The sequence below is a fragment of the Lampetra planeri genome, chromosome 30 (genome assembly GCF_965212315.1).
Source record: "Lampetra planeri chromosome 30, kcLamPlan1.2.h2, whole genome shotgun sequence".
Classification (NCBI taxonomy): domain Eukaryota; kingdom Metazoa; phylum Chordata; class Hyperoartia; order Petromyzontiformes; family Petromyzontidae; genus Lampetra; species Lampetra planeri.
The window spans coordinates 9,780,689-9,805,654 of record NC_136136.1 but is presented as its reverse complement, the minus strand read 5'-3'; the positions used below and the strand labels follow the sequence as shown (position 1 = coordinate 9,805,654).

At 49.9% G+C, this 24,966-nt stretch overlaps 1 protein-coding gene across 1 annotated transcript in view; it reads left to right on the top strand.

Annotated features, from left to right (window-relative positions):
* Positions 1-21,521, top strand: part of AQR (aquarius intron-binding spliceosomal factor) — a 36,707-nt gene extending 15,186 nt beyond the window's left edge. The window contains exons 16-36 of the mRNA XM_078608734.1: positions 462-582; positions 1,793-1,934; positions 2,179-2,357; positions 3,444-3,611; positions 3,866-4,035; positions 5,092-5,333; positions 6,338-6,487; positions 6,974-7,043; positions 8,276-8,386; positions 8,794-8,903; positions 9,303-9,438; positions 10,047-10,271; positions 10,738-10,875; positions 12,395-12,466; positions 13,375-13,562; positions 14,509-14,680; positions 15,366-15,536; positions 16,027-16,112; positions 17,057-17,231; positions 17,718-17,831; positions 19,052-21,521. Coding sequence (XP_078464860.1) covers positions 462-582; positions 1,793-1,934; positions 2,179-2,357; positions 3,444-3,611; positions 3,866-4,035; positions 5,092-5,333; positions 6,338-6,487; positions 6,974-7,043; positions 8,276-8,386; positions 8,794-8,903; positions 9,303-9,438; positions 10,047-10,271; positions 10,738-10,875; positions 12,395-12,466; positions 13,375-13,562; positions 14,509-14,680; positions 15,366-15,536; positions 16,027-16,112; positions 17,057-17,231; positions 17,718-17,831; positions 19,052-20,032 — 3,921 coding nt within the window. The 3' untranslated portion in view covers positions 20,033-21,521. The remainder of the gene's footprint in view (positions 1-461; positions 583-1,792; positions 1,935-2,178; positions 2,358-3,443; positions 3,612-3,865; positions 4,036-5,091; positions 5,334-6,337; positions 6,488-6,973; positions 7,044-8,275; positions 8,387-8,793; positions 8,904-9,302; positions 9,439-10,046; positions 10,272-10,737; positions 10,876-12,394; positions 12,467-13,374; positions 13,563-14,508; positions 14,681-15,365; positions 15,537-16,026; positions 16,113-17,056; positions 17,232-17,717; positions 17,832-19,051) is intronic.
* Positions 21,522-24,966: the final 3,445 nt, after the last annotated feature.

The window sequence follows — 24,966 nt, the reverse complement described above, 5'->3', positions numbered from 1 at the left end:
TTGTCCTTGTAGGATGTTAGAGGGGTTTCTCTATAGCTCCCTCTTGTGGAGGCACTGCCACCAGCAGCGGTGTGAGCAAGCAGTTGCAGGGCTGCAACCTTAACTCATGGTGAACACAGTTCTAATGTAAACTACACATCCTTACGTTGCACCCATGGGAAGAAAACAAGCATACTTCACATGGCAGCTAAAACTAAACTACTAAACTATTTGTTTTTTACCAGGCAAGGCCCACTAAGCTCTGTAGCTCTTTTTGAGAAGCCACCTAACAATCGCAAATGATAGCTCAACGAAGTGGCTTTATCACCGTGTGGAAATTTATAGCAGCCAAAGACTCTGAACACATGATGATGATTCTAAAGTAGCACCCGAGTGTTGTCCCGAGTGGTGTGCTCCTGTCCAGTCTCGGATATGTTGGGAGTCCACGTCAAGTCTCTCCCATTTGTCGCTCATGTGCCCAGGTCTCGCGTCACGAACGCCGCATCTCACAGATCCAGGCGCTCAACGAGATGCCCCTCTACCCCACGGAGAAGATCATCTGGAACGAGAACATCGTGCCCACCGAGTACTTCTCGGGCGACGGTAGTGGCCGCTTTATCCTCCTCCTCTTCCTCCCAGTGTCCACGTTCACGGAAGAGCTTGTCCAGAGCCAGCTTTGTGTGGTTGTTCGCTCATGAAATTCTCCCATTGGTCAGAAAACGTGTTTGAATCGTACAGTTACAAATAATCTATGCCTCGAGTTTCTTGGCTGGCTGCTGGCTGGGCTCCTCTCTCCACCCCAACAATAACTAAATTATTAGTGGCCGTTGGGCAGTTGCCACCGAAAACTAGCTGGGTAACTGGCTGCATGGGATTGTAACAAATTAACGTTGGGTTGAATTAAAATGGCAGAACAAGATTAGAAGCCGTTTAATCATAGCGGCACCGAAGAGGTGGGAGTAACCAATACAGAAGAATGACACGACTCATTTAAAATCGTGTTAACTTTTTAATTTGTGCTCCCAGTAATGTCATACTTTTAGGAGAATTTTCTTTAAATCCTAGCGTTTATAAAAAAAAAAAACCTACATATTAGCTTGACATTTTAGTTACAAAAAAAGCAGATTACTCTTCGTGCTCAGAGCACAGGAGCGATGTGAAACGAATGTGAACATGACAGCTGTCTCTTATTTTTTGTTCAAAACGACTGGTTCTCTACTCGTTCGTATAAACAAAACTTTATATTTTTATATTGAACTTTAAACGCACCATACGTTGCCATACGTGCTCATCGGAATGCATTAGCAGCAGTAGTTTACACGGACAAATAAAAGTAAACTCATACCATCATCCGTAACACTATTCAGAGCAGAGAGAGACAGCATGACGATTGGCTGACCCTGCCGTTAGAGGTTTTACTTTGCACATGTGGTGCCTTGGAAACGCCGTGAAATTTGAGAAAAGTCTACATTAAACTTATTAACATTGTTTCAACATTGCAACTTCTTCTAATTTCCTCGTGTGTTTAAGGCACTGCTACCTTGTCAAAGTTTAAGTCCCATCTACTGTGACGAAGGGCTTTTGCCCCCACCCCCGCATAAAAGCCTACTTTATATTTCCCTTTCATAACACGGGGTTAATGTTGATGACGGTGGTGAGTATTTTATTTGTTTGTATGTTGAACTTCTTTCGCACCGTAAGTAACCAGCCGTGGCTAATTGGAGATGCAGGGGGAAGGACAAGTAAATGCGTGGACAGACCTTGCCCCTGGCCTGTGCTCTTGACAGCAATTGGTGCCCGTATTGTTTTGCAGGCTGCCTGGCGCTGCCCAAGCTGAACCTGCAGTTCCTGACGCTGCACGACTACCTCCTGCGGAACTTCAACCTCTTTCGGCTCGAGTCGACGTACGAGATCCGGCAGGACGTGGAGGATGCCGTCAGCCGCATGAAGCCCTGGTGAGCGTCAGCGCCGCTATCTCTATCGATGGCCCGCGGTGCCATCTCGGACCGGACTGTGGAATAAAAATGAGGGCCAAACTATGGTTAAATAAGAGGATGTGAAATAATGAATCGCAATCGGTTCTCAATCGTCAACAGCCACGTGTTCTCGCATGCCCCCCCATGTACAATCGGTCTGTATGTTCACGTTTATCGACGTGTACGTACTTGTCCGTCCGTGTGGGTGGGCTGGTGCGTGCAGGCGTGTGGAGGATGGGACCACGATGTTTGGCGGCTGGGCGCGCATGGCTCAGACCATTGGGGCCTTCTCCGTGGTGGAGGTGGCCAAGCCCCACATCGGCGAGAACCACCCGTCGCGCGTGCGAGCCGACATCACGCTGCACCTTAACATGCGGCAACACATCAAGGCCGAGTGGGAGGGTACGATCGCTCGCGCACCCACCCACACATGCTTGTACATGCTCGCATGCACGTACACCAATACCAATACCCGCCATTCGCCACTAAGTGGCGGTGACGTCACCATGGCAGCTGTGCCAGGCCACGTGTACTTAGAGGCCACGTGAAGTGTCGAAGGCTCGCTGACAGGAGGTCACGGGATAGACCCAGGTGCCATGCGTTGGCTGACACACACATGCTCGCACACAAAGACAAAAATCCCCCCCCCCCAATAGCCTTAACAGACTTTAGGGCAAGTGCTGTTAATGAGCACCTTTGATGGCTGGCACGGCACACGAGGGGATTGATGGCCAGCTCCACGCCGTGCCGCCTTTGTCTCCCTCGTGGCAATGTTTATACACCGCACCAGCCATTCATTTGAATTTACCTAGGGGAAGCCCAGGTTCAGATAATAGTCATTGGTGTCGGCCATGGTATAGTGGGAATCGAACTCTGGTCGCCGGGTTTTGTAGCGCACCACGCGAGACACTACACTGCCGCTCCCCACGCATGCAGCCACCGCCATTCACAGCTATTTTGCGGTGCTCGTGCCAGGTTTGGGGCGCTTCAAAGCCACGTGATGTACCGAAGGCTCACTGGCAGGAGGTCACAGGACAAGAGCCCAGGTGTTTTGGGTTAAATGACCGAGTTGACTGCCAAGATGACTGACAGTTGTTATAGAGACAGTAGTTTTGAGTTGATTTAATAAAGGTAAAATACTCTCTACACATCATGATTATCATTAATCAATGATCTAATTAGTGCCGGGTGAAGGCCTCCCGAAACCATTGCCATCAATCACGTTCTCGCCCTTACGCACGAGGCGGATCATTAATTGCTCCACATTCTATCCAAATCTCAAAGTTGCTCATCCTGCTCTGCCTTACACGCCATGGTCACTGCTGCGAAGTCATTTGGCTTTAGCCCTTTCCCCCTTGCGCTGCACGATCTCACAACACGAACGATAACTTGGACCGTGCGAGAGGCACTGTTGTGATGGCGACGCGAGGGGGCGATGTTTAACGCAGCGTGCGCCAATGTTCCCCCCTCACCTCTCGCTGCCCGCAGGCCTGCGCAAGCACGACGTGTGCTTCCTGGTGACGGTGCGGGGCACGCAGCCCTGGGGCACGCGCTACACCCCGACGCGGCCCTTCCTGGAGCAGCTGGACCTGGCGTGCGTGCGCGGCTGCGAGGTGCAGGGCCTGCTGGATGACAAGGGTCGCGTCATAGAGGACGGTGCGTTGCCGGCACCCACCGCTTGCCCCCTCCTCCCGCACCTCCTCCCCTCTGCTCCCTCCCGGTCCACCCTTCCCCACCAACCCCCTCCTCGATCCTTACCAGGCTTGTTTGGCACGATGGGCGCCGTGGTGACGATTCTGATAATCGTCACTGGTGTTTACCGTGAGCGGCAATCAAGCTCGGGTCGCCGGGTTCGTAGTGCGGCACACTAATCGCGACACTGTTGCTCCTTCACGCACAACCACACACAGGTCCTGAGCCTCGGCCACAACTCAAGGGAGACACGCGCACGATCCGCGTGTGGCTCGACCCCAACCAGTACCAGCAGGACATGGCGGCCGTGATCCAGCACCACGCTGACGACGTCTACGAGAACTTCAACCTCCTGCTCCGCCGCAAGCCCAAGGAGAACAACTTCAAGGTGACGTGAACAATGACCCCCCCCCCCCACCACCACCTCACTGGTGGCGCCAAGTTGGCACCACTGAGCGCTCCGCGGTTGATTCTTGGTGCCCGCGATCCAGAACGTCAGGGTTGTTCGATCGTGAAGGACATTGGGGGGACGTTGTTATGCGGTCTGGCGGGAGCGGGGTTTTTGCCGCTTGTGCGGCGGTTTGTAGTTCGAATCCGGCAGGCCGCCCTGGTTATCACTGCGAGTGTATTCGCCGTAAAATACTACGCGGCCCACAATGGACCTGCTCCCCTTGCCATCTGAACACCGCCCACTTATATACTTGCCATCTCCGTTTTTATCTTGTGTTTACACCGATGACACAATTTGTTTGAATATATGTTTTTGTGTTCGTATCTTTCTCCAGTTGCGTGCCCTTGTAGTGTGCTTTGCATTTTAATGTTAAATAAAATATTGCTTTGGCTAAAAAATATAGATATATTTCAAACTGCACGCCGTCTGCTTCACAGCTGACGTTCAAGATTTCCTGACGTCATCTGAAACGAGAATGCCATTGTGTGCTGGTGTCACGGTCCAAATTTGACCAAATAAAAAAAATTCCCTGAAAATTACTCAATTGGGATAGCAACGTCGCCTCTGAAACCACCGCACGCCAAAACGTAGCTCCTTCGCGATAGTCTTGTGTTATAACAGTGCCGCACTTATAACACACAAAGTGCTTGTCACAAATGAGCCACAGTGCCTTGCTGATCTTGTCAAGGAGCATAAACCATCACGCAAACTCCAGTCATCCTCGCAGCGGCTTTTGGCTAGCCATCAAACAAATACGATCACTGCATCGCGCGCTTTCACATGCGCTTCTGCGGCCATCTGGAACGTTCTTCCAATGTGCGGAAGCGACTAGAGCTATGCACTTTTAAATAATTTATTTCAAACTCCGATTAGCACGCTTGGTTACGTACGGTGCGAAAGAAGGTCAACATGCATACACAAACGGCAATTGTACTGTTTCTCGGTTATTATTGGTTGTCATTCATTGACGCGTACGTGGTTGGCACTTCCCAGGCCGTGCTGGAGACGATCCGTGACCTCATGAACACGGAGTGCGTGGTGCCCGACTGGCTGCACGACATCATCCTGGGCTATGGCGACCCGGGCAGCGCCCACTACTCGAAGATGCCCAACCAGATCCGCACGCTCAACTTCAACGACACCTTCCTCAGCATGGAACACCTGAAGGCCGGCTTCCCCGGCCACACCGTGCGTGTCGTGGGCGACCACCCGCCACCGCACAAACCGCCCTTCAGGTGGGTGGGGGGTGCGCCGTGCCGCTCAAAAGAGACGCAACGCCGTTGGGCGACTCGGTCGTGTTCAAGTTTCATTTATTAGGTATAGCCCTGTGAGCCATGCGGCTCTTGAGTCGGGTGCAATCGCAACAAACTAAATATGAACACAGAACATCTTAAAGTGACGACGCCCAACAGAAACACACTGGAATAAACCAGAAAATATTCCAAAAAATAAAGTATTAAAATGCTGTGCAAAAATCATTGTGGTGCAAGCCAACAACAACCATAAGACAATTTAGTGTTGGGGGAGGGGGAGAGATCATTATGGGCGTGTTTGGTAACTCTGAGCAGGCGCCGCTGAGTGTTACTGTGTTTATTATTGTCCACTCATTTATACCAAATTGTATAATCGAGTCAACTGTAAGTACGTATAAACTAAAAATGCCCAATAGCGAGTTCAGAGCGGGATTGCTGTGAGACTGAGGACAAAGCAGGCAGCTAAGTCTTTGCAGACCGTTTGAAATGTAGCAACATTCTGCGCGTACCTCTCTGGTGTCGGTGGTCTGGCACTACGTAGCGCGCTCGTGAACGCTCTAGTCCGGCGGGTCGCAAATAGGGAATTAGTAGACATTTAGTAACTTGCGAAACTCGCGAATCCAGAACTCGCGTGTAGCGAGGGTTTACTGTAATAATAAACATGAATTCTAACGCGCGTATATATCTCACGAATTGGACACGTGGTTCGATCGAAAACTTGAAGGTGCGGACCTAGAGTTCTCAAAGTCCCTCGTACGTCGGCCTGAACTGGTGAGAGCCTGGACAGGTTGAGGGTATCCTTGGGTATCCTTGGTCAAACAAGCATTGAACCACGATTATCTCTTGGATGGGCCCTGAACCGGTAGTGAACAACTCCGCATTCTCACGCCATGGGCCAGCACAATCTTGCATTTTGCAGCCGGTGACGTCTGCTGCACCTTCATCTCTGCGTTAACACCTCCGTCGATGGCACTGTCCGCACACAGGATCACCTTCCCGCAGAAGAAGGATGGCAAGAAGAGAAGGGCGGGCAACGCGGGAGAAACCGCCTCCGGTGGAGAGGACAGCCTCACGCTGCTCGTGGAGCCGTACGTGCCGCCAAACCCGGGGCCGTACCCCTACAACCAGCCCAAGCGGTCAGTCTCCTGCACGCTTCTTTGTTGCACTTTCCCCTTGTGCGAAGCAGGTTCGTGGCCGTACGTGATTCTGATGTTGTCGAGGTCGCTGGAATGTGTGGCGATGTGTGCCTGTGTTTATGTTGAACTTCTTTCGCACTGCATGTAACCAACCGTGCTAATCGGAGGTGTGATGTGTGGTGAAAGGACAACAAACTAAATCCAAAAATCAGTTCTAAAGAAATTCGTTTTCAACATAGATTTAAAAGTGCATAGCTTCAGTGATTTCCTAATATGGGAAGGAAGAGCGTTCCAGACGGCCACAAAAGTGCATCTGAAAGTGCGCGATTAATATTTATTTCATTTTTTACCTACGTGACTTTACCGAAAGAACTAAGAGTATGATGCAGTCTTTGTTCGATGGCTTTCCAAAATACCACTGCGAGGATGACTGGAGTTCGCGTGATGGATGACATTTGTGCTGTTGCCTTTGCGTGTTGCCTGTAGGAACACGATTCAGTTCACCCCGACGCAAATTGAGGCCATCCGTGCAGGCATGCAGCCTGGGCTCACCATGGTAAGGCCCCTTATCTGGCTCCACTACTTTCATCGCCATTCATTGTCATCGTTGTGTGTTAATGGCAGGCGGTGCGTTAGCGTAGTTGTTAGCGCACTTCCCTAAGAACCCAGCAACCTGAGTTTCAGGTGGTGATTTATTTGAACTGGTTTTGAGCCATCCCCTAGCTAGTTGCAGCCTCAGATGAGTTCAGGGGGTCTTCAATGTACGTCACCCCGATATACGTTGTTTCGCACTCATGTCGCTGACTTTTTGAGGAACACGACGTAAATTTTCTCTACACTCAATGTCGTCACAGCGTTTTCGACTGTTCAGCTGAAAAGAGTCTAAAACATTGTGCGTAGGCGCGTAGCGGCTCGCGGCGCTGCGCTACGAGCCTGGCAACCCGACTTCGATTGCCGCTCACAGCCAACACCAGTGGCGATTATCGTTTTCGATTATCGGTTTGGACTCGGCGCAGCTGAATTTTGGGGGGGGGGGGGGTGTAGAGGTACTGTACAACTCGTGCATCCGCCGCCATCTTTTCTCAGTCCCATCGTGTCCTTTCACGTGCATACCGAGTGCTCATTGTAATTGGCGTGGACTTTATTGCAAATAATTGTCACAACCCTTCAACATAACTCATCCACTCAAGGTAAGATCGTAAAAATTATAGCTGTCAGGTTAAATCTTTTTTAAATGCTGTTTGAGATTCTGTGCTTTTTTACACTCAAAATGGCTTTCTGTTTGAGTCATTGAATAAAAAAAGTCACAAATGTTTTCTACTACAAAAGGAAAACTTTTAAAGTGCACAGGACTGGTTCTAAACACTCATAAAAATGTATTCTTGGGTCTTTTGGTAAAGTCACGTAGATAGGTTCAAAGAAAATAACAAAAAAATCTGAAATTGGGACAGTTACTCTGATGTCACCTAAATGCAAAGATAACCTGATTTCCAAGTTCAACCTCCTTTCCAAGAAGAAGCCAGATCCACACATCAAAAAGTTAGACATTGACAAGATTGTTATCAATCAGAGTAACAGTACAATTTCAGATGTTTTGTTATTTTCTTTGAAGGGAGACAAAGGAGGCCTGGCATAGTGCTGGCCACCTACCCCCTTGTTTGTCGTTCCAGCCTTCATAGGTGCTAACCTAACAGCACGTGCTCCTACACTCTGTTAAGGCTATACGGGGGGATATTTGTTATGGCAACAACAGTGCTCAGTAAATGGCGCGATGCCCCTTCCGTGCAGGTGGTGGGGCCCCCGGGTACAGGCAAGACGGATGTGGCTGTGCAAATCATCTCAAACCTCTACCACAACTTTCCCGAACAGCGAACGCTCATCGTTACGCACTCCAATCAGGTGAGGAACGTCGGAACGTCAGCGCTGCTGGGGACTGCCCCGCACGCCTGCCCCCTCTGTGTTTAGTTTGTTGTCCTTCCCCCGCACCTCCGATTAGCACTGTTGGCTATGTATGATGCGAAAGAAGTTCAACAGCTGTACACACATACGCCTGCCCTATGTGTCTCCGCTAATGTGTTCTGTAGTTGTTACTTGTGAACTTGGTTGCGTCTGTAACTCTCAAATAGTAACGGTTAGTCGTGATGAGACTGTTTGGCAGTCTTGGGAACAGCCTTCGACTACAACGGCCACGGGATCTGGCAGAAGGAAATCGCGGCGATGTGCGGTTTGCGTCGGCAGCGTTGGTTGGCTGTCATGGGACCTTGACCGTCACTTGGCCTCGACCTTCCTCTCTTGTTAACCCGTAGGCCCTGAACCAACTCTTCGAGAAGATCATGCAGCTTGACATTGACGAGAGGCACCTCCTGCGTATGGGTCACGGCGAGGAGGAGCTGGAGACGGAGAAGGACTTCAGCAGGTGATGCCACTGTCCGTCACCTGCCTCCTGGCGCCACCTGCCATGGCAAAACCACAGGCTGTCTTCCGGGGCCGCACTAGGCAAACAAAGGCAGCCGGGCGTGGTGCTGACCACCCCAACCCCTCTTGTGCCGTGCCGGCCTTCATAGGTGTTTGCTAGCGGCACTTGCTCCAACAGTTTGCTGAGGCTATATGGGGAATCTTTGTGTATGTAACCCATAACACCTGGCCTGTCACATGACTTCCTGCAAGCGATCCTTCGACACTTCACGTGGCCTCAGCGCACATCTATCCTGGCACAAGCACTGTGGTGACGTCACACCGCTGTTACGTTGTTGCCGTTATGTATATTTACATGAGTACATGTATGTTTGTGTGCGCACGTGTTTTCTGCATGCAGGTATGGCCGCGTGAACTACATACTGGCGCGGAGGCTGGAGCTGCTGCACGAGGTCGGGCGCCTGCAGGAGAGTCTGGGCGTCCCAGGAGACGTCTCCTACACGTGCGAGACTGCCGGACACTTCTTCCTCTACCAGGTACGCGCTTCGTCCTCGCTAGTGCTCATCGGCAAGCCGCGTCCGGCTACGGGCCGCTTGGCACACCCGGAATGTGCGTGCGTGTGCGTGTGTGCAGTCTCGCGGTTAGCGTGCTATGTTACGAACCCGGCGACTCGAGTTCGATTCCCGCTTGTGGACAACACCAGTGACGATGATCTAATCCTGTCCTGAGCCTCCCCTAGGTCGACTCGGCCTCAATTGAGTACCCAGTGCGATGTGTAAAAACATCGCCACTAGGGAGACACACGCGGCCGGGCATGGTGTTGGCCACCCACCCCCTCGTGTTCCGTGTCAGCCTTTGTAGGTGTTCTTTCTAACAGCACCTGCCCCAACAATCCATTTAAGCTATATGGGGGACTTTTGTTTTTGGGTTTGCCTGCATGTGCATGCATTTAGATCTCACTTGCTTTCTTACGTGCACGCATGCATGCCTGCCGGCTGGCCTGCATACGTGCGTGTGTGTGTATGTGTGTGCATGTACGTGTGTGTGTGTGTATGTGTGTGCATGTACGTGTGTGTGTATGTGTGTGCATGTACGTGTGTGTATGTGTGTGCATGTATGTGTGTGTGTGAATGTGCATGTCCAGGTGATGTCGCGCTGGGAGGAGTTTCAGAGCAAGGTGCGCCCGGCTAGCAGTGGCGACAAAGGTGGCACGGCCGAAGCGGCCGCCGCCATCGCCGCCCACTTCCCGTTCGATTGCTACTTCGCCAACGCCCCCCAGCCGCTCTTCCACGGCCGCTCGTACAAGGAGGACCTGGAAATCGCCGAGGGATGCTTCCGCCACCTGCGCAAGATTTTCACGCAGCTGGAGGTGAGAGCTGCCCCCCCGTCAAGCGCTGTTCTTCGTCAGTCTGCTCTGGCTTCCGTCTATTTTTTTATCTCTTTCCGATTTAAGAACGCGGCAACAGATTCTTTCGCGCCGCTTCAGTTACCTGAAATTCCCGTCCGTCGTGCGTCATATGCGTGCTGATTAGTTTGTAGCGCGGTGGGATATTCCCACCGTTGATTGTGAATATTCAATTAGTTTCCGCAGTGCGAACTCGCGCCCCAGGTCCTATTAGTCGTGGGTCGCTTGGTCAACCGTAGCAGGTACTAGAATTCACAGCTGGTAGTAACCACAGCCCTCTCGCAATTAGCCTCAACCGTAGTGAGAGCTCGACTGGACGTGGTGTACTGGGTTGGGGGAAACGTTTTCCGGAATCAGCAAACGCGATCTGCACCTGGCCAAACTTGACCTCAGAGCGGCGTCGGTAACGATGCCGTGCTTTTGTACGCAGGAGTTCCGGGCGTTTGAGCTGCTGCGCAGCGGCCTCGACCGCTCCAAGTACCTCCTGGTGAAGGAGGCGAAGGTCATCGCCATGACCTGCACGCACGCCGCCCTCAAGCGCCACGACCTCGTGCAGCTCGGCTTCAAGGTGCCAACGACGCCGCCTTGACGATGCCGCTTGTTCACCCTTTGCCCCCCCCCCCGCCATGCGCAGCCCGTTTTTAAATGACGACACGAATTTAGTTCTTACGAAAGATGAACAAATATCAGCAGTCACATCAGAAGGCACCTTCATGCCCGGGTAACATCAGCATGTCAGAGGGATGTGTGGGACGTGCCCTCTGGGTAGGCTTTTCTCCTTGGAACATTGAGGAGGCGATACACCATCTCCACGCACACATTGTAAGGTTGCACTCATTGCACACAAAGTGCTTGGCACAAATGAATCACGATACCTTGCTGATCTCGTCAAGGAGCAATAAACCATCACACAAACGCCGGTCATCTTCGCAGAGGCTTTTGGCTATCCATCAAACAAAGACGGTCAGATGCATTTCTGCGGCCGTCTGGAACGCTCTTCCTTCCGATATTAGGAAGCCACTGGAGTTATGCACTTTTCAATCATCCAGATTTAAGAATTAATTTCTTTAGAACTGCTGTGTACCAGGTTATTTTTCTAACCCAGGCGTGGGATGGGAACTTGGGCAGGAGAGGGGTGGAGGGAAGGAGAAAAAGGGGAGTAGAGGGGAGGGCATTACGAAGATAACAAGCCATAAAGTAAAAAAAAGAGGGACATAAGGCCCGCATTCGCTCATCTTCCCTCTAGGATCGACCATCTTGCGAGGTACGCTGAGGATAGAGTAAATCCTAGAGAGCCTATCCATCACCTTCTGTGTTGGTGTTTCAAATAATTTCTACAACTTATTAATGTGACCCATATCCTGAGGGTGGTGTGCATAAATGGTGAGGATAATTACTTTTAGAGAGGCAGTCAGTCAAGGCCTTGAGCCTAGATTTGATGGCTGGTGGGAAGGGAAATTCAGGCAATTATGACGACAACAAGAGGAGAAAAACCGACTTCCTTGGCCGCGAAAGCCCAGAGTGTGTGGAAAGGGGGGAGGGGAGTGAGATGAGAGATAAGCAGGGGTGTGGTGTCCGTGAAGGATCTTGAAGACGTTGTGATAGGCGCACTGCTGTATTTATGTACGGTGAACTTCTTTCGCACCCTACGTAGCCAACTGTGCTAATTGGAGGCGCACTGCTCTCATCAACCCGACGGCCCGAGTTTGATTCCTGGTCACGGCTAATATCAGTGGCGAGCGGTATTGGAACCGGTCCTCCGCCTTCCATTCACCAACCCTTCATGAACCAATGTGGTCCAGTATGGTTGTAAAACTCCCGTGACGAACACAACTTGGGGGTGTTGCCTTCATCCAGAAGTTAATTGCCGAAGAGCTGGAACGTTACTTTCATGTCATTTGTGGTGACACTCGGTCCTGTGGCTGGGAACGACGATTGTGAGGTCAAGCCGATTTCAAATGCCAATTTAGCCGTCGATTTATACACAGCTTTGACAATGAAGCGCAATAGGATGTGGTTGTGTTGAGCCAAAAACTGTGGCATTATTTACCATGGATTTATCATGTCCCTGTGTCTTTTTTTTACAGTATGACAACATCCTCATGGAAGAGGCGGCACAGATCTTGGAAATTGAGACATTCATTCCCCTGCTCCTGCAGGTAAGGAGCCGGTGCCCGTAGGAGGCAGTACAGTAAGTAGGATGCTGGGAAGCTATTTCTGCGAGAGTGGCGGATGTTTTTGAATGTTCGAGCGCATGGGATTTTTTCATTTACTGTGGTTTCCTCCTGCACGCGCAAATTTTAAAACGTAACCCCGGAGGAAAATTGGACGGACACCTCAAAGCAGGTCCATCCTGATAATGATTCTCAAGACTCGGTAAATGTGTGTGTGTGTGTATATATGAATGTAATTTACTCAAGCCCGGATTAGCCCGGATTGATGATGAATGAGTCAATCCCCGGCCAGTGCTCTCACCCCAGCACCGCCTGGCTAGAGTCCAGAGTAGGGCCAGGTATTATAACACAGAATGCTTCACGAAGAATGTAAGGCTCTGCTTTAGGAGAATCCTGCTAGGAGTTTTTGGCCAGTGCTGCTACGGTACTCAAAGATTTTTGTTGTTGTTAATTTTTGCATTTGGGAGACAAACCAGAGTTCCCAGAGAGAAAAAAAAACTGGCACAATACTAAACGTGAGCACAAACACTGAATGCGCGGTTCGCCACACGCTTGTCGTACCTTGTAACACAGCCACGTGTGGTATGGCATCACACTCTGCCAGGGCTTTATTTCTCAGCGAATGTTTTCTCGGTCGCTGGTAATTTGAAGTAGGCGACTGATCAGTGGCCACAGCCGTAGCCAAGAGGTCCACCAGACGTGGTATCAGGTGCAGAAATGTTTTCCCCGAGTCGCCGATCGGAACGTGGCGAGCCGAAACGAAGCGATGGGTCGAACCACGGCACAGGACACGACGCGATGCAGCCAGACAGACGGACGCCGGGTCCGCCGTTTGTGCATCGCCCACCCGCACGGGAGAAGGAGACGTGACGCGCGACTACTCGTGCCCACAGAACCCTCAGGACGGATTCAGCCGCCTCAAGCGCTGGATCATGATCGGCGACCACCACCAGCTGCCACCCGTCATCAAAAACATGGCCTTCCAGAAGTACTCGAACATGGAGCAGTCGCTCTTCACGCGCTTCGTGCGCCTCGGCGTGCCCACGGTGGACCTGGACGCCCAGGGCAGAGCGCGCTCCAGGTGAGACGCGCCCAGCGGCTGCGCGACGAGAGGCGAAAGAGAGAGAGTTTGGGCATCTGATGCATATTTTAAAATTGAGTTGACCTAAGGGGCGGGCGGTCCAGGACGGGTTTTGATGTCACTCGCCGCCCATTTTAAGTTGTGATACAGAAATCGACGAACCCGGGTCGCCGGCTCACTGGCGCAGAGGGGTAACCACTACCCCATCGCTTCCTGCAGACACGGGCATGGTGATGCACAGTGGTGCATGTGTGCACAAAGATCCCCCATGTAGCCTGCACAGACTTATGTAGTAGGTGCCGTTAGCTAGCACCAATAAATGGCGACACAGGTGCACAAGAGGGTGGTGTGGCCAGAACGTCACTCAACCGCCTTTGTATCCCCAGTGTTCATTTTTAAACACCGCACCAAGTACTCATTTCAGGCTGTGTTGACCTCGGGAAGCCCCAAGACCATTTCAGATATTTGTCACTGAGGCCAATCAGCTCGTGCACTCTTGTGGCCGGGTTCATAGCGCAGTGCACAAACCACGAAGCCACCGCTCCCCTGTCTTTGTATTTGTGCACGTGCACAAACAAAGACAAAGATCCCCGTATAACCTTAGCAGACTGTTGGGGCAAGTGCTGTTAGCGAGCACCTATTAAGGCTGGCACGGCACACGAGGGGGTGGGTGGCCAGCACCAAGTACTCATTTGAGGCTAAGTCGACCTAGGGTAGGCCCAGGACTGATTCAGAAAATCATCACTGGTGTTGGCCGTGAGCAGGAATCGAACTCGGGTCGCCGGGTTTGTAGCGCAGAGCGCTATCCGCTGCACTACCGATCCCCAACTCACACACTCGTCCACACACCCACCCACTCACTCATCAGCCCACCTCTTCTCTAGCCCGTGTTACTCACACGCAGACACGCGCTGACGCGTAACGTCCTGTGTGCGTGCGTTCACAGTCTGTGCAACCTGTACAACTGGCGCTACAAGCGGCTGGGAAATCTGCCTCACGTGCAGCTGCTGCCCGAGTTCCGCTTCGCCAACGCAGGCCTCTGCTACGACTTCCAGCTCGTCAACGTCGAGGACTTCAACGGCGTGGGCGAGTCCGAGCCCAACCCGTACTTCTACCAGGTGGGCGCTGTGCAGGAGGAAGACCGCTGCCCCCTCACCGCCGTAGAGCTATGTCGAAGCTGGGTTAACACGTAGTAGTAGGCTTTCGCGAGCAATAGTAATCCATAATAGAGACTTTTTTTTTTTCAATTGCGAAAATATGAAATGTGTCGTTAATTCGGACGCAACCCGACGCGGCCAATTAGTAAAGTTTGTCACTTAAACGAAACGTGCCAATTAGTTACTACTTCAGCACACTGGTGTGTGTTGGAGAGTAAACCCACAACATTTACAATTCGAGTACGACGTTTCGCCGGTAATTACAACAACCAGCCTCATTGGGCGACAGCCAAAATTAATGTGGAGAATACCTCCTGTGGAAGCTATCGACGTGCACTCCCACAGAGCTCTGTTGAAGTCAAATCCATCACCATGGAGCGCGATTGAAATCACATTAATTTCCACCGAGCACTGGTGGTGCCACCTGCCGGTCATGGTCAGTCTTTTAACCCATTACGTCTGGGCTCGTGTCGCGACCTCACAGAGAGCCTCTGGTATCTTCACACTGCGTCAAACGCGCCTATCGCTGGCACAAGCGCTGTGCGGACATCACCGTCGCTTGGTGGCGAACATCGGTTTGCCAGGGCCGCTGTTGTCTTTGTCGTTGTTGTGCTTATGTGTACGTGTGTGCGTGTTCACCGCACAGAACCTGGCGGAGGCAGAGTACGCGGTGGCGCTCTTCATGTACATGCGCCTGCTCGGGTACCCGGCCGACAGGATCAGCATCCTCACGACGTACAATGGGCAGAAGCACCTAATCCGCGACGTCGTCAACCAGCGCTGCGGAGAGAACCCACTCTTCGGCCGCCCCAGCAAGGTGCCGGAACAGCCTCCCCCGCCCCCCTCCCCGGCACAGCCGCCCCTTCTGGGGTCCCACCAGGGGGGGCCCCCGTCCCTCCGCACCGCCGCCCCTCTCTCCCGCTACCGAGCGCCCGTGCCCTCCTCTGTCGAGATTTCACACCATCGATGGCAATTGGCGGTGCGGTGGTCACACAGCGAGTCTTCGTTTAAAGATAAATTGTTAAGATTTAAAATAGTTGCGTTCATCTCATCGCGTGTCTAAAAATCTATTATTTACCATTTGTACCAACTATAAAGCACATTGTATACCATTGTGGTTTAAGGGAACTACACCGAAAATACAAACAATGTGTTATAAATAAGACGTAGAAAATATATTTACTTATTTTTAAATGCACCAGTGCATCTCAAGACTCTCTCTCATCATGGACTGTGTGTTACTGATAGGAGTGCTTGTTGAGATGCTGTCTGTAACCATGTCCCTGTGCTACATTTGCGCGCTACAGGTGACGACCGTGGACAGATTCCAGGGTCAGCAAAACGACTACATCATTCTTTCCTTGGTCAGGACCAAAGCAGTGGGTCACCTGAGGTGAGATTCTCATGACTGCATCCTTGCACCTTATCGTTAAACCCAGCACTTTGCCAGCCCAGGCATCTCATGTGTTTCAAAACTAAACTGAACTGTTTTTTATTTTACCGGGTCAGGCCCACTGAGCTATGAAGCTCTATTTCAGAAGCCACATGGCCACAAATGATAGCCAAATGAAGTGGCTTATCGTGTGGAAATTTATAACAGCCAAACACTCTACACGCATGTATTCTAAATGTGGAGGGAAAAACCAGAGGACCTGCAGAAAAATCCACACGACCACGGGGAGAGAGACATGCAAACTCCAAAGACACAGGCGTCAGGTCGGGATTGAACCCACGACCTGTTTACCGGGCAAGGTAGTTAATATCTTGCCAATGTGCATGTGAGAATGCAGCCTCTCCATTGAACGTGTAACGGGAAGCGATGAACGCAGGCGGCTTTGTGTTGTCTTGCGTGTAAGGATGTGAGCAGAGCACTCTCGACGCTCAAGCAGCGCCCTGTGCAGATGGGGGGAAAAGGGGACCCTGCACTGAGCCGAAGAGACACGGGAGATGTGGGGTGCAGTGGTCATCGTGAGAGACAGACACAGAAAGAGACTTAGAGAAGGGCACATAGCCATGGAGAGAGACAGACAGAGAGATGCAGAAATAGAAAGATAAATGTGCAGATGACGAGATTGCAGGGACAGACAGGGAGTGATAAGGAAAGAAACGCGCAGAGAAACATTGCACGTGCCACTTATCCACAAAGACTGCCTTCACGTGCGCCGACTTCATTCGCGTTCACGCAACACTGGCAACACGTCTCGATTTTCCGGCATCTCCCACCGCACAGAGCAGTGCCGAGTAATCCAATCGGTCGTCCGCCACCCTGTTATAAGCAGCGGGCATTTACTGAGCGTTCACGTGAACGGTGTGCGCCGTGCCACCTCACGGCTGCAGGGACGTGCGCCGTCTGGTGGTGGCGATGTCGCGTGCCCGCCTCGGCCTCTATGTCTTCGCCCGGGCGTCGCTCTTCCGCAACTGCTTCGAGCTGACGCCGGCCTTCAACCAACTCACGGCACGGCCGCTCCAGCTGCACCTGTACCCGGACGAGAGCTGCCCGACTCAGCGGCCGGTATGCACGCGCCCCGCCGTTGGATGTCACTGTTGTTATTGTGAGCGAGCTTTTGGCCGTGTGTGCTCAATTTGCTTCTCCGAGATAAATATTTTTGCAAGCATTTTTTAAAATTGTCGTTAAAGAACCCAAAATAACAAATGGGAATTTAAAAAGGAGGGAAAAACAGAAGATCACGCCTAACATGCCAGGGCGTAACGCACCCTCGAAATTAGTAAACGAACGAGGGCGTCCGGGGTCACTGCCCTAGCGCGGTAGAGGTAACGATCGGGAACAGTGAATATAAGGGGGCGGGGGGGGTGGAGAGAATGGGAGAAAGGGGAGAGGGGGGGAAGAATTACCCAAAATAAAATAACAAAGTTTGTCTTGTTATCTCCCAGTAACAACGTGATAAGGGGAGGGTGCTTCTACCGTGATTTTAACCACGCACTGATTTCAATGGGGCGATCGTCGTGCGCGCTCACCGCCGCGCCGTGCGCATTGCAGAACGGCGAGGCGGCACGCTGTCCGCCGCTCATAGTCAAGGACATGCCGGAGATGGCCACCTTCGTGTACAACATGTACTTCCGGGTCCTGCAGCACTACCAGCAATACTACCAGGTGATGCCTCCCGTAGCAGCGCGACACCTCCACCAGGGTCCCGCTTCTTTGTCACCATCCCTCCGCCTTCATGGCGCTCCTTCATCCTGCTCCATGTTTTCACCATTCATTAATTTCTGGAGTTGGACAAACTGCTGTAGGTTCCAGAGCTTGGGCAATTGTTGGCGCTGGGTCGGGGCTGCCTTTTCGGCTCCTCCTCTGGTTTCCCCCAATGTGTCTGAATCTAAAGCGAAAAGCGGTGCGCGTTATACGTTTCTGTATTGGTATTTATCATGCATCGCACGCGCGCTCGTTGTGATCTAGCATCATAATTCTCATTTATTGTCAATTGTCAATCGCGGCCCGTCACGCCGCTTCCGGCCGACTTGCGTGACTCGGGTGCCCACGTGACCGCAAACACGCCGAGCGTCGGCAACTCAAGTGATTAATTTAAAAGATTGTAAAAATAGACGACACATTGTACGACTTCACCCCCCCCCCCCCACCCATTATCCTGGCCGCCCCCTCACCTTTGTATTTAGTTTGTTGTCCTTCCCCCGCACCTCCAATTCGCACGGTTGGCTATGTACGGTGCAAAAGAAGTTCAACATACGTACATACATGCCCCATGTCTAGGTTTTACTCCACTTGCGCTATGCTTACCTACTTCCTAAATCCTCTCATCACACCTCATTGTGCCTTCGTCTTGGTTCTTGGTTTTCATTCCTTGTCTTCGTGCTTCTTCATCACGCTGCATAAGACTGTATGATTTTTCTCGTAGGCTTTTGCACGTTTTCCCAGCACGCACGTGCGTTCTTCACGCTTTATCGCCCTTCCGAATGCTTCTGCATTACGATTCATCACAGTGTCTTTGTGCCTCCTCACCACGCAACATCAATAATAATACAAATCTAGGTTTATGTAGCGTTAACTGGTGCTCACCGCTCTGAGCGCTTGAACGCTTCAGCGCTTCTTTGCATGTTATCCCTTAATCGGTATTCAACGTACATCTTCATCAGTCTTTTCCCAGTTCGTCACACTCCACCACCGTGTTTCAACATGGCGCTTCATTCGTCACAGTACTTTAGCGCCACGTTAATTCATCCAGCATTTACCCCACGCGTCTTCATCACACTTCGTCGCACGGTTAACACGTCTGTCACATTCCTTCATCGTGCTTCTTCACTCGAGGAATTCACATTCAAATGAATGAATGAATGAACGATGTTCTGTTGTTCCAGCCTCTCGCTCAGCCACCCAGGTCCAGGGTCCCAGCCCAGCCTCCTGTACAGCAAGCGAAGGAAGACGCCGCCAAGGATGGATCGGACGGGGAAGCCACGGGAAGCACCGATGCCATGGAAACTGACTCCCCAGCAGCTTTAACCACGGAAACGCCAAGCACTGTCTCCGGAGATGTAGAACCCATGGATACGAGTGAGGCGGCTGCCACGGATAGTAAAGAGGATGGCGGCGGTGATGGTGATCAGGAGGAGAAGCATAAGAAGATGCCGGAACATCCGGGGAGGGACAGCGACAGCGACGACAGCGAGGATGAGGCGGATGAAACCGCAGTTGCCAAAGAAGCGGTTGTGAAGGCAAAAGGTGCTGATGGAGCCGTTACTAAAGAAGCTGTTGCCGAGGTAACAGATGGCAAGGAAATGGTGAAAAAGGCAGAGGTTTCGAAGGCAGTTTCTACTGAGACAACTGCTTCCAAGGAAGCGGTTGCTGAATCAGCAGCCGCCAAGGAAGCCGTTGCCGAGACAACTGCTTCCAAGGAATCTGTTACCGAGGAAGCGGTTGCCAAAGAAGCTGTAGCTGAGACAACTGCTTCCAAGGAATCTGTTACCGAGGAAGCGGTTGCCAAGGAAGCTGTAGCTGAGACAACTGGTTCCAAGGAATCTGTTACCGAGGCAACAGTTGCCAAGGAATTTATCGCCGAGACGGTTGCCAAGGAAGCTGTAGCTGAGACAACAGATGCCAAGGAAGATGTCGCCGCGACAAAGGTTGCCAAGCAAGATGTCACTGAGGCAACAGTTGTCAAGGAATCCGTTGCTGAGGATGCAATTGCCATGGCAGTCGTTGCTAAAGAAGATGTTGCCGGGGAAGCCATCGTCACGGATACAGAGACCATGGATACGGCGGAGGGGCTGGTGGAGAGGCGGGGGGACCAAGAGGGTGAATCTGTGGAGGCACAAGAGGGGACAGGGCAGCAGAAGAGCTAAGTGTGGGTGGGAGAGGGATGAGAAAGGAAACGAGCAGGAGGGGTTGAACTTCTTTCACACTGTACGTAGCCAACCACGCGAATCAGAGGTGCGGGGGAAGGACAACAAACTAAACACAAAAAGAAGTTCTAAAGAAATTAGTTTTCAAACTAGATTTAAAAGTGCACAGCTCCCATTACCTTCCTAATATCGGAGGGAAGAGCACTCCAGACGGCTGCGGAACGCTTCTGAAAGCAAGCGATGCAGTGACCGTCTTTGACCGATGGCCAGCCAAAAGCCTTTGCGAGTGACCGGAGTTTGCGTGATGGTTGTTTATGCTCCTTGACGAGATCAGCAAGGTAGTGAGTGCATCTGTCGCCTTCCAAGAGTCATTTGACATTTCAGACAACACTTTCTTATTTGTGCTGCGCTCCATGCTCAAATGGGAAATGTTCATCTGCTTTGGTGGCCCTGGGCTCGAAATTCCACGTTCCCATGGTATGGAAGGATAGTCTCCTCCTAAGTGAAATACTGTTTACTTCCCTCAAAGTGGTACTCATTTATTCAACTTGGAGAGATGATGGGTTGGATAGATTGGAGACCTCCTGCAGATGTTACCACAGCTCTTAATCATGGTGCCAACTGGTCAAAAGGTAATCCAGAGAGTATGAGGCAGGGTCGGCAGCTTGAAGATTGATGAATGTGTACCGTGTGTGAAACGCTAGCCAGCTGGGGACTGAGGTTTTTGCTCGAAGATATTCATCGATAAGAAAGAAAACAAAATATACGCTTTACAAAGGCAATGTTTTGGGCAAATGGACATTTTTCGTAGCACGCCTTCATCGTGCCCAGCACATCACCTGGTTATATATTTTTTCTTTTCACGATTCTTGGTGTTATTGGCGGATGCGGTGAGTTTTTTTTTGTAATCGTTCTTGTGCAGCACTGCCAACGCAGCATCATCAAATCATCTGCAAGAAGTTGCGGCAAAGATTACTGATGGGTTAAGGCATACGGCGGGATTTATGCTGTCGCCGTCGTGTGCGCGTGTGGGTTTTCTCTGAGCACGAAAATAACCGAACAATCATTTTAAAATCTCCAAAGTGAGGATTCTCTGGATAAATGGACCCTGCTGTTATGAACTAAAACCGGTAAAATATAATATCTTTGTTCAGTTACTCATTTGTAATTCCGTTTAACGTGAACAGATCAGGCCTCATAACAACTGAATTGAGACGTTCATATAACGTATTTCTGGTACAGGATTGCACAACTTGCTTCATTGTAAAGTACAACAAAAATGACAGTGCACGAACAGCTGCACTTGAGTAGACGTTTTGTTAAGCAGGCATATAGGGTGCACATTTACCACGAGCTCACTAATTTTGATGTTGCTCAATGTTGTACCCTGTTGTCATACATTTGGCTTGTCAAGAAAGTCAAATGAGTTATTGTTATTTGTCACCTGCTTAACTTTTGTAGTAAATGATTTTTACATTGTAAGAACAAATGGTGTGGTGTCTTTTATTACTCGTATAGTTTATGTTTCCTTAAGAAATATTGACGTGTAGAGGGGACCATTTTACGGAGCCCAGACGAGATAGAGATTCCACCAATCGGGGACCCCTGAAGTGGGACTTGGTAGCATGGACAGACTCGTCTGTTTTGAGTAGGTCATTAGATGTATTGTGGGCTCTTAGTAGATGTAAAGCAAAGGCACGACCCTGCAATCGCTTGCGCGTACCGCTGCTGTCCGGAAGGGCCTCTGCTCGAACGAGCTCGAGTGAACTCAAATCAGCTGTTTTGGTCTACTTTTGCACGCTGGTCAGACGACTTGGAAGAGTTTGGAGAGTACCTACACTTTACCCCGCCATACGCCACCTGCCTGCTGATTGAACAACTGCCGCGCCGAGAGGTTGAACCGACGACCTCTGCACTGGAAGTCCAGTGGGCTAATAATAATTACCCTGGAAATGTAACAGACTATTGTCTCTGTATAGGTATCCTGTGCTCAGCATGTAAGGGGCCGTCCATAAATGACGTCACGCACCTAGGGGGGGGGTCAGACATTTGTGATGATGGGGGGGGTTTGAGAAATGTGACGTCACATCAAAATGCGCAACTTTAAATAAATATAGACAACACGTTCTACTTAATTAAATAGACGTTTTAATAAATGTTTTCTCCTACAACATCAGAGTGCAGCGCCACATTAAATACGCACTACAATGACAATAGTTTAAAGCGATTTGAAGCATTTTTTTGGGGGGGGGGGGGGGGGGGTAGAGCTTTGTGACGTCATATTTGAGGGGGGGTCTGACTTTGTGACACCATGTGACGAAGGGGGGGGGGGTCAAAAATCGTCCAAAATCGCGTGACGTCATTTATGGACGGCCCCTAAATATGTATTCATCCAACAATTGAAATCTGTTCATATGCTCACGACACATACGTAGAATGATCCGTGTTAAGCATTGATTGATGTATACAAGCTGAATGAAAATAGATAAGCTGTTACATTTCAGTTGAGATAAAATTGGAACTGCTAAGATGTATCGATACAGCCGCTTAATTGACCAAAACAAACAATCGTTGCGTTTTGCAGTCGATTACTCGGGGCCCTTCCAAAAATATACAATTATCCTGCATCCTGAAGGCAGGAAACCCCCTACAAGTTACGCCCAGCGTGACGATGTCAATGATACGGCACCGTGGTGACGAACTGTCAACTGTCTCGCCTGGCATGCAGGAGGTCGTGGGTTCAATCCCGACACTAACTCCTGTAAATTTGGAGTTTGCGTGTCTCTCTCCCCGTGGTCGTGTGGATTTTTCTCCGAGTCCTCCGAGTTTTTAGAATCAACATGCCTTTAGAGTATTTGGCTGTTATAACTTTCCACGTGATAAGCCACTTCGTTGAGCTATCATTTGTGGCTTCTGAAAAAGAGCTATATAGGTCAGTGGGGCTTATCTGGTAAAAAAATAAGTATACCAAGTTTGCATTCGATACCACATTGGGAAGTGGGTTAAAATTGAGTTACAAGATTTGAGGATACAACGACAACAACAGACAGTGGATTTTGATTTAAAGCTTTCGTGACTGCATGGATTCATATTATTGGTTCTTACGGTAAAGTCACGTAGAAGGGAAACAATAAAATAATAAAAATATAAAACAATAAAATCCTCACGACGTTTCGACTGCAACACAAGCAATCATCATCAGATGTAGATTTTGTTGTTTTATATTTTTATTATTTTATTATTTCCCTTCTACGTGACTTTACCGAAAGAACCACGAATATAACAGACAGTGAGTTAATAGAAAGCGTGTAATAAAAAAAGTGTAGTTTTATGTACCCAAGCCCCACCCATCATTTCCCGTCCAGTGGCACACATGGACGCAGCTTGAGACTTTTCTTTGTTCCAAACTTCAGGGGTGACTCGCTTAACGAGCATTCTTTTGTTACGAGAATTCGCTACAACGAGCAAATTTTATCTAGATTTCGTGATTGCAGGGATCCATACTCTTTGGTTCTTTATAAAATAAATTAAGTCACTGCAAATTTAATTTAGCCACAATTTGCTCGCAAAATGAGCAAAAATGTTCGCTTAGCGAGCGGAGACCGATCGATAAAAGAGTCGCAAGTTGCAGACCCCTGTCAACATTATCTTCTATGGAGGTGAGGGGGAATATTGCACTGGTTTCTTCATGTGTAGTAAGTGTTAACTTTGATGGGTTTTTTACTTTACTTTAAAACTACGCAGTAATGAGTATTTCTCATGTTTGAAAATAAAAATGTTCAAAAGTGGAACATTTTGGGGCTGAAAGGCGACTGCTTTTTACACAATGGGAGTGAGTCTATGGGGAAACGACTAACGTTTAACGTTCCTGTTCACTTACCGAGCAATTTTCGCGGAACGCATCTCGCTCGTTAAGCGCGACACGCCTCTAGTTACAGTGGTACCTCGGAGATCGAACTTAATTCGTTCCAAACCCGTGTTCGAACACCGATTTGTTCGAACACCGAATCAATTTCCCCATAAGAATGAATGGAAATAGCATTAATTGGTTCCCCACCCAAGGATGCTCCTATTATGGGCCATTTTTACACAAAGTTTACAATATTAAAATACAGTACAGTACATAAAAGCATACAAGAAACACAGTTATAATTAATAGAATAAATGAACATTGAACTTCACTTTACCTGTAGTAAGGAGAGTGGATGGCTTGAGTGGAAGGTTCTCGAAACCTTCCTTTTTGGCTTATCACTGCTACTAACCTTTTTGGGAGCCACTGTGTATGGGTAAACACAAAAAAGCACTAAAATAAATGAAATTAACGAAAAAGTTAACGGAACGATGTTTTGCGGGTCTGCACTGGGCGAGAGCTACGCGTAAACTGGGTCAATCGCCTTTGTCTCGGTCGCCCTGGCTACGCATCTCGGCCCAAACAGGTTCTTTCCAGTTGTTCGACCTTCGAATTTGTGTTCGATGTCCGGGGCAAAAAATGGTCGAAAATTTTGAGTGTTGAGTAATTTAATTGACTCGTTGACCGGAACCCTCGTGAACAGAGAGGTCACATCAAAACTTACGAGAATATCATTAGGATTAAGCTTAATATCTTTAATTATATTTACGAGATGTTCACCGTTTTTGATGAACGAAGAGGTCCTACCGATGTAGGGCTGTATTTGTTTCGTTACGTATTGTGCTAATTTGTATGTGGCAGTGCCTATTGTACTAACTATGGGTCTTAATGGGACGTCAGGTTTGTGTATTTTTAAATCCTTTATATTAAGTTCGCTTGCTTGCGTGCTTGCGTGCTTGCTTGCTTACGACCGTGCAAATCTTTCGGTCGTTTTTTAACCCACTTCCCGTGATCCAATCGAGCTGACATTTTCTACACAGACTCGTTGTGCGTGACAATAAATTTTCGTGAAATTTTTTTTCCA